Here is a 16046-nt window from a genome sequence, read left to right on the forward strand (position 1 = left end):
TCATCTTGCGTCCACTGCCCATATGACAGTGACACAGATCAGAATAATTTTTTTTTCTTTTTTCTTTTTTGACCTTTACTTGACACGTAACCTGACCCGGTGACCGAAAATTTCAGTATATAACTGAGTCCTCCCAAGATGCAACAAGAGAACAGAGCACAAGCCACACTCCAGTAAAATGAAGAAAAAATAAAATAAAAGGGTATACAAGACAGGTAGAAAAGTAGAAAAGATAGAAACCTAATGAATATAGTTCGCAGGAAGTGGTAAGAAATTCGAGAAAACGTCCGAAATGTCGATCGTAGTAGTATAAAGAAAACTGAAGGAAATGAATCAAGGAAGGATAGAAAACCATGCTTAATCTTAGTGACACAATGTCATGGTGGTGAGAAAATGAAACCTGGGCCATGGGTTGATATCTAAGGAAAGGCAATATGTAGATGGACTCTGACTGACACAAGATGAAAATGCGAGGTAAAAAAAAAAAAAGAAAAGAAAGAAAAAGAAAAAGAAGGAAGAATTTCTCTTTGCACACTGTAAACGCCAAGTTGACCCTCAACTCTCTAGTTCATGCAGTTGGTATCGTGATCGTATCATACGTAGATGTGCACGGTCGAGGATTCAGACAGTAGGTTTGGAAATATCGAAGACGAGAAGATGGGGGTGTCTCTAGGATAATCGTAGGGTATAAATAGGTCGTACAAGCTGGTGGGTTTACCATGGCCCAACTTTAACTGGAGTTCCCAGTCCGTATGTGCCGGACAGGAGCTGTTCCCGGATGGACCCAAAGTCATTGCCACCTGGGCTTGCATGGCTTTGGGTCTCAGGTCCGTGCATCCATCCTAAGCTGGCTCCAAGCTCGTTGACGGCCGCCTGCAGTTTACCACCGGAGTTTTGGTTGTGCTTCGCCAACTTCTGATCCCAACCACCATACTGTAACTGAATGCCTCCGCCGCGTTTGGCAGCTTCCCGGATCACAAGGATCCAGGCCTTGCAGATTTCATCGTATGCAGAGTCCCGCTCTATGTTGTTCTGGGGTGTGTGCCATCGTGGTAATGCGTGAATAATTTCAGTGGCGCCATCTAGGTAATTTAGAGATAAAGAAGGTTGAATTTCGTTAGGTGGTAGGAAGTGCGGTGTGAAGTCGCTCAAGGCATCCAGAAGATTGGATAGAGGTTGTCGAACTCGATTATAAGCGTAGTCGGATGCTGGGTTGCCGCCCAAGGGGAAGGAGGATTGGAGAGTAGATTGGTAGTTTCGAAGCACCTGAAGCGCAGAAGACACACTCGGGCGAGGAGCAGTATGAACAACTTCATCAACTAGCCCCGGATGGCGTTCACACATCGACCGAAGGACCCCCCGGAGAGCATCTGTATCTAAGGTCTCTAACAAACGAGGAAGTGACAGGGGTCGGCCGCTGACATTCGGACGGGCCCGTTTCATATTTCGGCTTGGAAGAGACCTCGGTGTGAAGGCTGGCGAGCTCGTCGGAGAGGCAGACATTCGTCCATCATGATCGTTACCATCGTCGTCGGCTTTCCGCTTGCGGCTATTAGGGGTGTAGGTTGGTGTAGACACTGGACGGTATTCATCAGCATATTCGTTATCTCGACCATCGGTTATCAATGTAAGGGGGTTTCTTACTTGGACGAGAGGAGGAAAGACGGGAATATTCGTAGAAGTGTGGAGGCACAGGTGGTGTAGCCACCAAGCTGTTCATGATGACCACGGACAGCTGGTGGGCGGAGAGATGAAGAAACCTGACGCTGACTGAACGACGGTGATATGGGGTATTATAAGAAGTCAGCTACAGGGCACGAGGCAAAGGTGCAGAGGGAAGAGATAATGCAAGGGAAAGACAAAAAATGCAGGAAGAGAGACTGAAGGAGTGAGGGAGAGAAGATGGAATTGGTGGGGAAGAGAGAAAGAAGAGAAGCGGTGGACTGGAAAAGGCGGTTGCGGGAGGCAACGCACGCCTTCTGCGCAGGTCGAGCGTCCATGATGACCACGACATTATTCCCTCTTATCGTCACTTTTCTGTTTGAATGCTTCAACCTCACTCTCGAAGGTTTTATGAGAACTTAAAAAGTGTGTTTTTGTTTTAGATTTATTTCCGTTGCTCTGGTCCCCTTGCCATGACCACCGTTACCATCATCAATTATCATAATAATACAAAGTTTGAGGGGGTCAAAAATTTTGAAATTTTATTTCATTTCGCCATAAAAAACATATGGTAAAGTAATTACACGGAAAGCAAACCCAACGATGATACCCTGTTTTTTGAGCCCTCCGACGCCAGGGAAATGCCACCACCACCACTCACCATGAGCAATTTGTCATACATGAGTGGAAACACGATGGTTGGGGATGAAAGTAATATCGCTGTAATAGAAGCAAGGTAGTAGTAATAGTAGTAGGAGTCGTACATCTATAGATACAAGGACTGGGCGGCAACAATGTCCCTGCGGACCTTGGTTAAGGCGGTCTCAAATTTACTCTCAAGTTCCTCGCTTCCCATGACCTTGGAGGCCTGTGCCATCTGTCGTAAACATTCTTCCAATCGGCGGAAGACTCGGATCAAACTGCCTTCGTAAACATCCGTCATTTTACTGTGAGGAAGGAAAGGTATCATTAGCGTCTTGTCACATTCCGAGCTAAACGGTGGCAAATAGGGACTCACCAGATATCAACGAAGGACTTGCCATTCGCCCACTCATATATAACCTCCATCAACTCCCAATGGAAGCTCTGCACATACTCCTCTTCATTGACAGCGAGCTTTGACTCCTGAGAAACCTTGGCAACAATTCGGGCTTGCGCCTGGATTTCCTTGAGGGGCTTCGCCAACTCGTCCCGTGTTAGGGCAGGGGTCTCCTTGGACTTCTCTTCGAAAACGAACACACTCAGCACCGAAGCGACTTGTTCAGGTGTAAGGTTATTGAAGAAACCGTTGAAAAGCAATTCGCTGAGCATCAATTCGTCACCCGTGCTAATTTCACAGGCCACACGGGCTTTCAACTGCACGACCTCGGCTTCGTTGATGAATCCAAACCGACGAAGCACTCGTTTACGGCACTTTAGCTCGTCAAGCTGCATGATCGACATAGCCTCGGAGATCTTCTTTTTGGTGGCCTTGATCTTGGATCCAGTTTCAACCTTGTCCGAGTACTGTTCATAAAGTTCCGGCAGACGTGGCGAGTTGTGCAATGGGTTAGAGAGGAGACGAGATTCAAGCACTTCAATTTTCTGCACTTTTCGTTAGCACACCTTGGACACCCATTCACAACAAGGCTTATCTTACCCTAAGCAGCTTCTTGAAGTTGTCATCCTTGATGTTCATGTTCTCAATCGGATCAAGCACAGCAATGCCATCTGGGAAGCGTTTTTGCACCTCATCCAGAGCCTTCTTCACCCCATTCCTTGAATCCGCCGAATGTAAATCCTTCGGGAGGAAAATTCGAATGTGAGAGATAGATTGGAGACAGCTGAGAACTACCGGCACCACCTCCATACGGGAGTTTTCGCCCTCCTTTGGCGGCCTGACGCCGGACGGCAAATCTTCAAAGGTCTTAGTGCCGACCGACGGCCCGTCGGCGATCCTCAGCAAAACGTCAACAACATATTTCTGGTACGGCGTAGGTTCTTCGGTCGAATTCTTCGGGGCCTTGCGTTGCTTGTAGTTGACAACGACACCCCATCCGAAATCCACATCCTTGTGCTTGATGCTGATCAAGCGTCCAGGCTGGATGAAGGGTAGGCAGTAATTGGGATGGCTTATAACCGCCTGCATGTCATCGGTGAATTGGCGGATCTGTTTCCTCAAATCGTAGTATTCACGAATGGTTCCTTCGTCAGAAATAGTCATGTTGGCCCTCTTCTCCTCCAACTCAGCAAGCTCTGTACTAAGGTTAGCAAGATGCAGCAGTATCGACACTTGAATGTACACGTACCTTTTTCAAGAGTGGCAACGCCGGCGGTATTTTGGAACTGGTAGAAACATCTTTCCAACATGAACTCAGGTGAGATACCCTCTACACGCATGAGGTTCAGAATCATGTTGTAGCCCAGATGGAACGCCGAATTCAGTCGGTCTTGTTCACCACGAACAATCTCCTTGGCTACAGCGGGATCCATCTCTTCACCAACCATCATAATAACAATACCTCGGTCATCGAGACCTCTTCGACCAGCACGACCGGACATCTGAATAAATTCTGACGGGGTGACCCAGCGCTGACTGAAACCGTCGAATTTGCGAACGCTTGTGAAAACAACGGTTTTCGCGGGCATGTTAAGACCGATGGAGAATGTTTCAGTAGCGAAAAGAACTTTGATGAGACCTTCTTGGAAGAGAATTTCAATGGTCTCTTTCAAAATGGGAAGGAGACCAGAGTGGTGGACACCGATACCTCTGCGCAAGAGAGGTAGAATGTTTTGAATCTGGGGGAGGTTCCTGTCCTCTTCCGAGAGCATTTCAATCGCACTGTTAAAAACCTTGGAAACCATTTCCTTCTCAGAGTCGTCATTAAAGGCCAAGTTGCTCATCTGCAGAGCACCTGACTCGCATTCACGCTTGCTGAAACTGAAGACAATCACAGGGTTGTAGTTTTTGATCATGATCATCTTGACAATCTTATAGATGTCGCTTGGGCCCTTATTTCCACCTTTATTCAACTTCTTATCTTTGCCTTTTCCTTTCCTCTTGGCCATAGCATCCGCTGGGTCATCGCCCTTTTTGTCCGCAATAGTACTCATAGCCTTCTGGAAGTTTTCTTCGCGGAACACGCCCTTCTCGTCTACAACCAGGTGAATTCCATCGGCACCAGCAGGGAAGAAATAATGTTGTAAGGGTGTCGGTCTGTAATCGGTATAAACAACGTGGCAAGGTTGATTGTGCATCTTCACGATCCATTCGGCGAATTGCATGGCATTGGGGATTGTGGCAGACAAGAACACATAGCGAACCTTATCTGGAAGCAGAATAATGGTTTCCTCCCAAACCACACCTCGGGCTGTATCCACAGTTAACGAGCTGAATTCTAGCGTCACCCCTGAAGAGACTTACTCGCATCGCGCATATAATGGATTTCATCGAAGACAACCCAGGCGACTTCACGCATAATCTCGGAGCCACGGTACAGCATAGACCGCAAAATCTAAAACATGTTAAAATTACAAGGCTCAGAACGGGGTAAGGAAACCTACCTCCGTTGTCATAACCAGACAAGTAGCCGTTGGATTGATGGTAACATCACCCGTCATTAGACCAACATCTCCAAACTCTGCTGCAAATTCTCGGTATTTCTGGTTGCTAAGGGCCTTGATCGGACTTGTATAGATAACTCTCTGGTTGTTCTTCAAGCTCTGGGCAATAGCATATTCGGCGACGACGGTCTTTCCGGCACTAGTGTGGGCTGAAACTAGCACACTCTCCTCTCTTTGTATTGATGCGATGGAAACCTGCTGGAACGGATCGAGGGTGAACGGCCATACTCGTGCCGGGTTCTCGGGAGGTTTATGCTCGGAGATGGGCACGTATGGATAGTTCGGCGGGATCGCGACCTGATGGCGGATTTGGTGCGATAGCACAACGGATGCCGAATCATTGGCGGCTTGAAGTCCTGCAGATCCGGCGACTTCACGCTCTTGCGCTGTCTCGAACAAGTCGGCTACCACAGGTTCCGGTTCCTTCTCGAGTCGCGGCCGTTTCGCATCCGGTTGTTCATTGTTGTCTGTCGTGGGCGCGTCGCCCTCCTCTGGCTCGGAAGTCTCTTCAACGGGGGTATCGACAACGGCGACAGGTTCCTTTGCTTCTACGGTAGCACCGCTTTCCTTCACATCCCCATTGACCTGACGCTTCTTGCTCTTGTCTTTCTTGGGACGTTTGGGAGCTCCATCAGAGGGCTTAACAGCCTGGGGCTGGTCCTCAAAAACATCGAAAAGTTCATCCATGGTCGGTCGAACGTTCAAGGTCGGCCGCAAGGAGCAAGGACGGACAACGACCGGATGGTTGAAGTGCTCGTCGCACTATGTCGCACTCGCCGATTCACTGAGAAATTTCAATGTTCCTTTTGACGCGGGCGGCATGTGATTGGTCAGAGCCACTACTGCTGGTCTTTCCGCCGGACAAACTTGCCGTTCGGAATGGTATACACGTGACCCGGCTCCGGGCCGACGATTGTCATTCCACCACTCCTACTCTTCCCGCCAGTTACGAGAAGAGTAGATTGCCTTGACCATCCGTGCCCTGTTGCTTTCCTCAAGGTAGGTAAACTGCTGGCTGGTGATATACATCTTCCCAATTGCATCTGACACAACCCAAGATGAACGCCGCTACCGCTCTGCGGGCCAGAATGGCCACCTCTTTCGTCGCCCGTCGTGGCTTTTCCACCACCCGCGCCCAGCTCGGCAGCCCGTACCACTACGCTGAGGGCCCTCGCTCGAACATCCCCTTCAACCCTCTTACCAAGTTCTTCTTTTTCCGCTACTGGGCTTTCATGAGTGAGTGATTCCCAATTGATCGTTACGGGTTGGATTCGTTCTGGGTTGCTAACTTCAAACGTTTAGTCACCGGTTTCGGTGCTCCCTTCGCCATTGCTGGTATGTTATTCATAGATTTGGCGATGGTTATGGTCAAATATCTAACAAGATCTTTCCTACAGTCTGGCAGACCTACAAGACTCGCTAAGCGGGTTTTCGCAATGTATACCTTCTCCGCGCCATGGGATCGTTGGGCACTGGGAATTGGTCGAAAATGTACCCTACACTGGAAGTATTCGGAATTTGTGTATAAAGCAAGAGAATCGATTATTAAGCTCTGAATTCCGGTGTATTCAATAAGCTGCATTGTAGTATGTTATCGACCTCGTAGTTGTGGTTGGAATGAATTGGGTCAAAATGGGCTGATTCCATATTAGAATATGGATGAAGTCATTGGTCGATTTTTTGTCTGCAGAGAAAATTAAAATCTTTTGGTCCGCATCCGATTATGTTTGCAAAGCTCCGCAACTGTAGGAACATAATCTATACTTCTTCCTTGTCGAACTGCTAGATGAAGATTATTTCTTGATCTAGCTTTAATTTTTTTTCTATTTTTCATTTCTATTCTGTCTTAATCCTCTTCTATATTTCTTTTTCTTCTACCCCAGAGCTTCCATTGATTTATGGCCGCGGGGTAAAAAAAAAGATTACAATTAAACTTATCAGATATGCGCAACTTGAAAAATGTTCGCCTCGCCGAGGTGCAGCTTCAGAGTGAGCTGCCATTAACAGCTACTGCTTGGGACACTGCCTCGGATGCAGTAATTTGCACTTTTGGTCCTACTGAGAGCAATCCAGTTATTGAACTTAGGAGAAAGCGTCAAGACGCCTATTTCTCAGAGCCCGTAGGCGCAGATGTGTTTGAGTGCATCGCCTCATGGGACGCACCATGCCCTCTGCCAGACCTCCCCTGTGACCGAGTTCTCTCTCTCCATTATTTTGCAGACAACCTTAGTGCCTGTCTAGTACTTGAAGGGGGTGATATCGTCATTGTCCGTGAAGAACCTCTTCCAGGGGAGGACAAGATTGAGATTCTGGGCTCGGTTGATGTGGGCATCACTGCTGCTGCTTGGTCTCCAGACGAGGAACTCTTAGCTCTAACCACAAGAGCTAACACATTCTTGTACATGACCAGGGAGTTCGAGAATGTGGCTGAAATTACCTTCACTCCAGAGGACCTCAAGGCGTCTCAACATGTCTCCGTTGGCTGGGGAAAGAAGGAAACACAGTTTCAAGGAAAGAGAGCCAAGGCTCTTCGTGACCCGACGGTCCCTGAAAGGGTAGACGAAGGAAAGCTGAGCAGTAATGATGATAGGAGGACAACTATTACCTGGAGAGGAGATGGTGCCTATGTCGCGGTAAATAGTATCGAAGAGGGTACTCGTCGCGCAATCCGCGTATATTCTAGAGAGGGAACCTTAGACAGTGTGAGTGAGCCAGTGGATGGGCTGGAAGGGGCCCTGAGTTGGAGGCCTTATGGTAATCTTATTGCCGGTATCCAACGACGTGACGATCGAGTTGATGTTGTATTTTTCGAAAGAAACGGCTTGCGTCACGGAGAGTTCACACTTCGCCTCACTGAGGAAGAAATGTCATCCTGGGCATCGGATATCCACCTGACCTGGAATGTCGATTCGACGGTACTCGCTGTTCAATTCAAAGACAGGGTCCAGCTCTGGACAATGGGTAACTATCATTACTACTTAAAGCAGGAGTTTCCTGTGGCCGTGAACTCCAGCTGCCCAAATCCTTTTGCCTTCAAGTGGCACCAGGAGAAGACACTGCGCTTTGTTGCAGGCGCTTCAGGTACTTTCTCTGTATCTGATATTGATTAAGGAATATGTACTGACTGCATTGCAGAGTCGATATTGGACGCGGAGTTTGTGTTTGACGTCTCTCATGGTTCGACTATTGTGCCAAATGATGTTGGAGCTGTTGCTGTCATCGATGGAAGTAAGTTTTAATTGCTTCCAAAGCAGATTTAATGCTCCTCTAACCAAGCAAAGAAACTCTCAAGTTGACTCCGCTGAGGCTTGCGGGTGTCCCGCCACCTATGGCCCACAATGAGTTGATATTGGACTCGAACGTTATTGACGTCGCGTTCAGCAAGTCGGGCACGCGTATTGCTGTCCTGACGAAGGATTGTTTCTCTATATTTATGTGGTCCCTCAAGACTCGCCCAGTGGCTGCACCTATTCTTGAGTCGAGCTATCCGTTGTCTGATGCTTTGGACAGCAGGCCTCGGCAACTTGCCTTTATCAATGAGAATGAGGTTTATATCCTCAAGAGTCGTGGACCGAATAATGCCAACATCGAGCAAACGACTTTGGAAACTAGAACAACCAAAATCGCGTACCAGGCGGGCGAGTCGGAGCAGTTGGTTTCAATATTCCCATCCCTCAACCATGAGGCACTGTGGATTTCTCACATCAGCCAATATGGACAACCAATTGCCTACTCCACCATTTCTATGCCATCTACAGAGGAATTTGTAGCAGCCCCGTACACGCAGAGTCCTTCCGTCGACACATATTGGGCCAATGCCGTTCAGCTATCAGAAGATGAGGTAATCCTTTTTTTGGACCCTAGCTCGCTACTTATTTCTCGCGCATGCTAATCTTCGAAGCATCTTTTGATCTCTATGACAAAGACTGGCGCCTTGTACGCGAATAAGACTCTGCTTGCGAAGAACTGCACCTCCTTCCTCGTGACCCAATCCCACGTCTTGTTCACTACTTCTCAGCACCTCCTAAAATTCGTTCACTTGACCAGGGCAGAGGGTGAGTGCTTTAAAGTCCATCTTATGCCGCATCATGGCTAACCCTTCGGCAGACATGGAGGTCCCTCCTGATACGCCAGAGACCGACGAGCGTTGCAGAAGCATTGAGCGTGGTTCGCGCTTGGTGTCGGTAATACCTAGTGTGTTTGCCGTTGTGTTGCAGGCACCTCGTGGTAATATCGAGACCACATACCCCCGTGCTCTTGTCCTAGCGGGCATCAGGTCCTTCATTGACCGCAAGAACTACCGCTCGGCTTTCCTTACCTGCCGCAGCCAAATGGTAGATATGAATATTATTCATGACTACGCCCCAGAACAGTTCATGGAAAGTGTCCCATTATTCATTGACCAAGTGAAAAGAGTTGACTTCATCGACGAGTTTCTGTCCCGTCTAAGGTACGTCCAATGTGCACATTCTCTTGTAGGGTGCTCCCTTCCTAACAATGTACAGCGAGGAGGATGTCTCTGAGACCCTGTACAAAGATACGCTGAAAACACCTAAGGCGGACGACAATCTGGTACCTGCCACTAAGGCCCCGGCCAAGGGTAAGGTTAATCGGATCTGTGATGCCTTCTTGGCTGCTTTGGACAAGAAGATCGATACTAATCTGCATAATCTTGTCACGGCACATGTTGTCAAGTCACCACCAGACCTTGAGGCTGGTCTTCAACTGGTTGCACGCCTGAGAGGTAAGTCTAAATCTCACCACCATCCTTGGCCAGCCGCTCACCTTACAATAGATCAGAGCTCCGAACAAGCAGAAGATGCAGTGGAACATATGTGCTTTTTGTCCGATGCCCACCGTTTATACGATACTGCGTTGGGTCTATACGACCTTGAGCTCACATTGCTTGTTGCCCAGCAAGCTCAACGTGTAAGTAGCGCCAGCAAATCCGCAAGCATGTTATTCTAAAGCCGTTTAGGATCCTAGGGAATACCTCCCATTCTTGCGCAAGCTACAGCAGCTGCCTGAGCTTCGACGACAGTTCGAAATTGATAACTATCTCGGACGATGGGCCAAGGCTCTGGGACATCTTCACGTGCTTAACGCTCATGATGAGCTCAGGGCGTATGCTATCAAACATGTTTTGTATAAGGATGCCATCGATCTCTACAAATACCAGCAAGAGCAACTACGCGACATGACCAATCTCTACGCCGACTACCTCTACGATCAATCCAAATACAAAGAAGCAGCCATCGGTACGTATCCCTACACATACCTCTCTATCCCACAATACAATATATCAGCTGCTAACGAACCCCAGCTTACGAATCCCTTTCCCTATACACCGACGCCTACCAATGCTACCAGCGGGTCCATCTCTGGCGCGAATCCCTGTACTGCGCAATAATGGTCCCATTATCAGAGGAAAAGCTCAAAGCACACGCACTGGAATTAGCCACCACCCTGATAGAAGAGAACAAAGACTACGTCTCCGCAGCACACATCCACGCAGAACACCTCCACGACGCCCCCTTGGCCGCCCGTCTCCTGTGCCGCGGTTCTCGCTTCGCCGACGCAACACGCCTCCTCGCACTGCACGGCAAGCAAAATCTCGTCCCGGAAATCGTAGATACAGGTCTGGCAGACGCTATGGGCTCCATGACCGACCTTCTTGCCGACTTCCGATCTCAGCTGAACGCCCAAGTACCACGTATCGGGGAACTGCGCGTTCGTCGCGCTACCGACCCGCTGGCCTATTTCGGAGGTGATCCCACGATGGGAGGAGATATGGGTGTCGATATCCCAGATAACGTGTCCCTTGCACCTACGGATGCTTCTACACTTGCCGGTCGCAGTATGTTCACGAGGTATACTGGCAAGACGGGAAAGACTGGCAAGACGAATATGACGAGACAGACTTCCAAGACTCGTCGGAAGGAAGAGCGTAAGCGTGCTAGTGGTAAGAAGGGAACAGTGTACGAGGAAGAATACCTGGTGAACAGTGTACGGCGTCTTATCGAAAGAGTCAACTCGACGGTGTCTGAGGTCGAGACTCTTGTTAGTGCACTGCTCCGACGGGGCATGCGGGAGCGTGCCGCCGCTATTGAAAAGGCTATGCAGGAGGTGCTCAAGTTGTGTACTGACTCTCGAGTCGAAGTGTTCGGTGCCGTCGCTTCGCCAGGAGGCGAACAGACTGACGGCGCTGAGCCTGAGACTAATGTGAATACTGCTGAAGAGGTCTCACCGAGGGGTGGTCAGCGTGCTTTCGCGGACAGCATTGCGGCTACCCTAGGTGTTCGAGAAGCACCGGCAGTCAAGGAGCTGAAACAGTCGGCGTTGCTGAACTGAAGCCTTGACGGCAGAGGAAATGACTGAGAACTACCACGAATTTTTTACCTAAAACAGGGTCTCAAAAAGTTGGAATATTAGAAATGTTGATCAATAAACACATATCAAGTAAAGCAATGACCATTATTAACTGTAGACTTGCTTCTGGCATAATTCGCATATAGTTTAACTTAGGGTATCTCCTGTGAAGCAGATTCCGCCAAGATTATGTTTAATTTAGGAAATTTTCAGACTTTCAGTCGATCACTCTGCCCGACAACGCTAAAGTGACCGTGCTGTAAATCTTCTTTTTAGTTGGAGAGAATGTCACCTGTCTCACTGACGAGGTGGTCGTTGACACTGACAGGACCCTCACCGACGCCGGTCAAGATCACACGACTGACACCATCCTTGAGCACATCAACAGCCCTAGAGTCCACCTTATCCAATGCCACACCCGGAGCGGTGAAGCTCTTAAGAGGTTCGTAGAACGGACCGTCCCAGCCCTCACTGCTGGCGCCCAGGATAGCCTTGACGGTACCGGCAACGAGTTCAGAATCCTTCTCAAGGTAGTAGATGACCGCGTTCGGACCAGCATCAAAAGTGTAAGCGCAAACCGTACGACCGACGGCACGGTTAATATCGTGGACGAGCCTAACAGCGGCGCGAGAGACATCGTTCATATAGAAGATGGGAGGCCAGGAGTCGAGACAGGTGGCGTGGAAGCCATTGGAGTCCCGCATGGTAATCTCGGCGAAGGCAGGGAAATCTCGGTTCTGAATGGCAGTCTCAATAGCCGCCATCCGCTCGGGTACAACAGATTCCGCGCGGGTCGCGAAGAGGTTGGAAGTAGCAACGGTGGTTTGCATACCCTCCGTACTGGGCACATCCTTCTTTTCAGCGCTGACGACCAGGATGAGCGCACGCATCTCAGGCCAGTGTGACTCGGGAGCAACCTCCTCAGCCAAGCTGTCGCTACCATCGGCAAGAGTTCCGGCGCGCCAGGCCACATATCCGCCCATCAGAGACCGACAAGCGGAACCAGATCCCTGACGAGCGATGCGGCTGAGGTCTCGGGGGGACTGGGGAAGCTGGTAAAGGTCGGCGACGGCACGGACGAGCGCTGCGAAACCGGCGGCGGAACTGGCGAGGCCAGCGGCGGTGGGGAAGTTGTTCTCGGAAACGATCCGTAGGGGAAGGGTAGACAGTCTCGGCAGAGAAGAGTCGGCAGCTTCAAGTTCCTGGCGGAGGGAGCGCAGATTCGAAAGGCAAGCAAGGGTGCGCTTGGAGGACTGGATATCTTGAGGTTTGCCATTGAGGATAAGCTCGTCGGCAGTCGGGTACTTGGCAGAGCATGAGGCAGTGGTGAGGGTGCGCAAAGAACGCTGCGAGAGGGTTACAGAGAGGGAGGAGTTCGTAGGCAAGTTCAGAGTGGCGTCCCTTTTACCCCAGTATCTTCAGATCCATGATTAGTATCAATGTAGCCTAGTGACAATCGTGCTATTCAGGGGTATGGAAGACAAACTTGATAACAGCGATATTGACTGGGGCTGTGGTGGTGGCCCGAAAGACCGTACTGTCAGAAGGAGCAGCCATATTGGTAGGATAGAAGGTGATGACTGTCGGATAATACAGGAAGAAGAGGTGTGGTGGAGGAAAAAGAGGTCGTATATGAGGGAGGGAGCTGGACGATGAGGGGCAACGGATTTCCCTGTTGGGAAATATGATTTATGGGCAGCAAAACTTCAGAGCTCCGCATACACGCACTAGCCCCGTTCGGGGCAGGCGGGGCCCTCAGTACATGATCTATACAGTACTATACAATAGTGACAATAGTCCTACGATCGCTTCAACTTTATCCCTTTCCAGCAAAAGGATAAGCTTGTCCCTGCATCTGATCAATTGACATCTCTGATACTCCTCCTGGTATCAATATGAGAAGCCTAAATGGATCAATGAGTCTCAGAAGGGTGCCGTATCCTAGTTACTACTCGATATGATGAATCGAGAGACCGCCTTCCCAACAGAGAAGAAATGCGGAGCAAATTCAATTCCACTAGAAGGCGGTGAAACTGTCAGGACTTCTCTCTCCGCCTTCCGCAAGTAAATCTTCTTCCATAGAAATCGACGACCCGATTTGTCATCGGCATTCTCGTCTGCCCTGTCAATCAACCCCAGAAAATTCGAAAAGATCTGATAATGGGAGCTGGTGCGAGTACTCAGTCAACACCTGCCGCCGAATCTGCGCCGGCTGCAACATGTCCGGTGGATCACAAGACCCGTGAGATTTGGCTACAACAACATAAGGCCTCAGGCGGTCCTCCTCATCCTTTACCTACAGAAGATGGGGAATCAAAAGCAAAGTTACAACGACCACTGTCGAGTGACCGCGAAGTGAGCAGTATTCCCAGAGCTTTCGACCAAGACCTGAAGCAACCTTCTCCCAATGCTGCCGCGGAACCTCCATCCCCATATACTACATCGGCTGTATCGCACGGCACGCCCTCAAATGCGGAAGCTGAAACTGGTCATGATGAGAAGAGCGGGAATTGGATTTACCCATCGGAGCGCCAATTCTTCGAAGCATTGATGCGCAAAGGTAACACACCGGCTTCCAGCACTTCGCCTACTGAACTAGCAACTTCTGTGGCATCCATTATCCCAATCCATAATGCCGTCAACGAGCGTGCCTGGCAACAGATCCTAGAATGGGAGAAACAAGCGCCCCGGTCTGATCCTGGCAGCAAGAAATGTGGAGGCCCGAAGCTATATTCATTCCGCGGACTGGGCGTTGACCCCCAGTTCCTGAGTCCTCGCGCTCGCATCAACAACCTAATGGGTTACCAACTACCTTTCGATCGCCATGACTGGGTCGTAGAGAGATGCGATGGAGAGAGAGTCGAGTACGTTATTGATTTCTATCAAGGGAAATCGTCTGGAGCCAACGGTGGACCGGCCGGTTTGGCTGCTAATGCCGGGCCTGGCAAGTTGAGCTTCTACTTGGATGTACGGCCGAAGTTGAACACTTTTGAAGGCTGCAGGATGAGATTTAGCCGCTTCACAGGCTTGTAGAGCGGCTCACCATTTACGTTCGCGATGCACATAAGGGCGATCTGGAGTTTGGTTGCATATTGGGCAATGGTCTTTGATGTATAATCTTTGTATAACACACAAGCTATGTATGATACTCTAGAAGAAGGAACAAATAAGGATAGAAGGACGAAATGAAGATACACTTCCCTCACTTCGCATGCGCCTGCTGGTCATAAAATTGAGTCATGAGAGAGAATAGATAGTTCATAACAATACATAGAACTGCATACAAGAGGATATCATGAACAAGAGCCGCCATAATGAACAATACAAGTAGACTAGGAATGATAGGTGGAAAGATTAAGGCGTAACTGAACCGACTTATCCAATAGTAGCCGCCAGCACAATGATAGTTAGGATGACGGCAAGGATGACAAGCAGACAGCAAGCCTTGTTCCGGGCGTTCTTTTGATGTCTGCTGGCACTGCGGAGCTCAACATTAGCTCCTCGGGTGTCGTTGGTAACATTTTCAACGTTCTCGCTGATTATATCGAGCTGGCCTCCTTGCTCGTGAACGATGTGGGCGACATCGCGGAACAACTCATTGAGTTCGCCAACGCTTTGCTCAATATTGCGAATTTCTGCTTCGCGCTCAATTATTAGAGACTCTTGGAAGTCCACCTCATCCTGGTTCGCAAGTCGAGGCTGTTCCTGAAGTAGCTGTTGCTGTTCTTGCGTAGCTCCCTCAACCGCTGGTTGTTCACCTTCTTCCACGGCGGTGCGGGCAGCAACAGCAGATGCGCGCTGCTTCTCCAAAGCCCGGCGTTGGACAGTTTGGAACTCATCCAGAGTAGCCTTGAATTCTGAAGATAGCTTTTGCTGTGTCCATTTTTGAGAAGGCTATCGGATGAATGTCAGTAGCGCGTTACATAGAGTTTGGCTTTATTCGCATACATTAACATCCTCCCATGCTTGCACCTTCTTGATACCTTCGCCTACTCCCTTGAACCCCGAACGAGTCTGCTCTAAAAGATTGTGAACTCGTTCACGGACTCGTTCCGTGTCTCGCCTTGTCCCTAGAAGCGCGATCTGGTCCGATAGCCGGGTGATGTTCGACGTTAGGCTGAACAGCTGATTCGAAAGACTCTCAGTGAGTTGGTAAAACTCGGGATCATCTCGATACTGTGGATCGTCGGAGCGACGCAGGGTAGTAGGCTGTGATTCTAGAGAACTAAGACGGTCGAAAGACATGGTGGGCGATGCGACGCAGCGTGACGATGAATGGAACAGTGTTGGAAGAGGGCCGCCGGATGAAACGTCAACCTGCGGATCGCCGGGCGGTCACCTGGGTTTCTGCCGGGATTTGCAGGCTGCAATAATATGGTGCGTGGCTAGTGGGTCCATCACCTGACCAACGG

General features: G+C 49.5%; 7 protein-coding genes across 7 annotated transcripts; 3 read left to right on the forward strand and 4 right to left on the reverse strand.

Annotated features, from left to right (window-relative positions):
• Positions 1-561: 561 nt before the first annotated feature.
• F9C07_1407622 (Cut8 six-helix bundle-domain-containing protein) lies at positions 562-2074 on the reverse strand. The gene is made up of 2 exons (XM_041290912.2): positions 1645-2074; positions 562-1577 (listed from the first exon to the last, which is right to left on the reverse strand). The coding sequence occupies exons 1-2, from the start codon at positions 1718-1720 to the stop codon at positions 715-717; spliced, it is 939 nt and encodes a 312-aa protein (XP_041144607.1). The 5' UTR covers positions 1721-2074; the 3' UTR covers positions 562-714.
• A 354-nt stretch (positions 2075-2428) lies between these two features.
• Positions 2429-5952, reverse strand: F9C07_2064665 (putative ATP dependent RNA helicase; the record flags this gene model as incomplete). Its single annotated transcript, XM_041290913.1, has 6 exons — positions 2429-2609; positions 2681-3246; positions 3302-3897; positions 3951-5012; positions 5066-5156; positions 5206-5952. 6 exons carry the CDS (start codon positions 5950-5952, stop codon positions 2429-2431), a joined length of 3243 nt encoding a protein of 1080 aa, XP_041144608.1.
• Positions 5953-6146: 194 nt separating this feature from the next.
• Positions 6147-6879, forward strand: F9C07_2282004 (cytochrome c subunit). The gene is made up of 3 exons (XM_041285335.2): positions 6147-6501; positions 6568-6600; positions 6663-6879. The coding sequence occupies exons 1-3, from the start codon at positions 6324-6326 to the stop codon at positions 6686-6688; spliced, it is 237 nt and encodes a 78-aa protein (XP_041144609.1). The 5' UTR covers positions 6147-6323; the 3' UTR covers positions 6689-6879.
• Positions 6880-7208: 329 nt separating this feature from the next.
• On the forward strand, positions 7209-11616 carry F9C07_2230870 (IkappaB kinase complex, IKAP component; the record flags this gene model as incomplete). The annotated part of the gene is made up of 9 exons (XM_041290908.1): positions 7209-8346; positions 8401-8493; positions 8547-9106; positions 9167-9320; positions 9373-9715; positions 9771-10009; positions 10061-10194; positions 10244-10523; positions 10589-11616. The coding sequence occupies 9 exons, from the start codon at positions 7209-7211 to the stop codon at positions 11614-11616; spliced, it is 3969 nt and encodes a 1322-aa protein (XP_041144610.1).
• Positions 11617-11906: 290 nt separating this feature from the next.
• On the reverse strand, positions 11907-13191 carry F9C07_5006 (mevalonate pyrophosphate decarboxylase; the record flags this gene model as incomplete). Its single annotated transcript, XM_041290914.1, has 2 exons — positions 11907-13050; positions 13121-13191. 2 exons carry the CDS (start codon positions 13189-13191, stop codon positions 11907-11909), a joined length of 1215 nt encoding a protein of 404 aa, XP_041144611.1.
• Positions 13192-13794: 603 nt separating this feature from the next.
• Positions 13795-14667, forward strand: F9C07_5007 (holocytochrome c synthase/heme-lyase; the record flags this gene model as incomplete). Its single annotated transcript, XM_041285336.1, has 1 exon — positions 13795-14667. The coding sequence occupies one exon, from the start codon at positions 13795-13797 to the stop codon at positions 14665-14667; it is 873 nt and encodes a 290-aa protein (XP_041144612.1).
• A 342-nt stretch (positions 14668-15009) lies between these two features.
• Positions 15010-15879, reverse strand: F9C07_5008 (t-SNARE; the record flags this gene model as incomplete). Its single annotated transcript, XM_041290915.1, has 2 exons — positions 15010-15528; positions 15583-15879. 2 exons carry the CDS (start codon positions 15877-15879, stop codon positions 15010-15012), a joined length of 816 nt encoding a protein of 271 aa, XP_041144613.1.
• Positions 15880-16046: the final 167 nt, after the last annotated feature.

Source organism: Aspergillus flavus, chromosome 3 (assembly GCF_009017415.1).
Source record: "Aspergillus flavus chromosome 3, complete sequence".
Classification (NCBI taxonomy): Eukaryota; Fungi; Ascomycota; class Eurotiomycetes; order Eurotiales; family Aspergillaceae; genus Aspergillus; species Aspergillus flavus.

Excerpts from the sequence above, each read along its gene's own strand:
- F9C07_2282004 (XM_041285335.2), top strand. The coding sequence starts at position 6,324 with ATGAACGCCGCTACCGCTCTGCGGGCCAGAATGGCCACCTCTTTCGTC. Across the intron at positions 6,502-6,567 it reads CCGCTACTGGGCTTTCATGA|TCACCGGTTTCGGTGCTCCC; the intron begins GTGAGTGATTCC and ends TCAAACGTTTAG. Across the intron at positions 6,601-6,662 it reads TGCTCCCTTCGCCATTGCTG|TCTGGCAGACCTACAAGACT; the intron begins GTATGTTATTCA and ends TCTTTCCTACAG.
- F9C07_1407622 (XM_041290912.2), bottom strand. The coding sequence starts at position 1,720 with ATGAACAGCTTGGTGGCTACACCACCTGTGCCTCCACACTTCTACGAA. Across the intron at positions 1,578-1,644 it reads TCTTTCCTCCTCTCGTCCAA|TGTCTACACCAACCTACACC; the intron begins GTAAGAAACCCC and ends AATACCGTCCAG.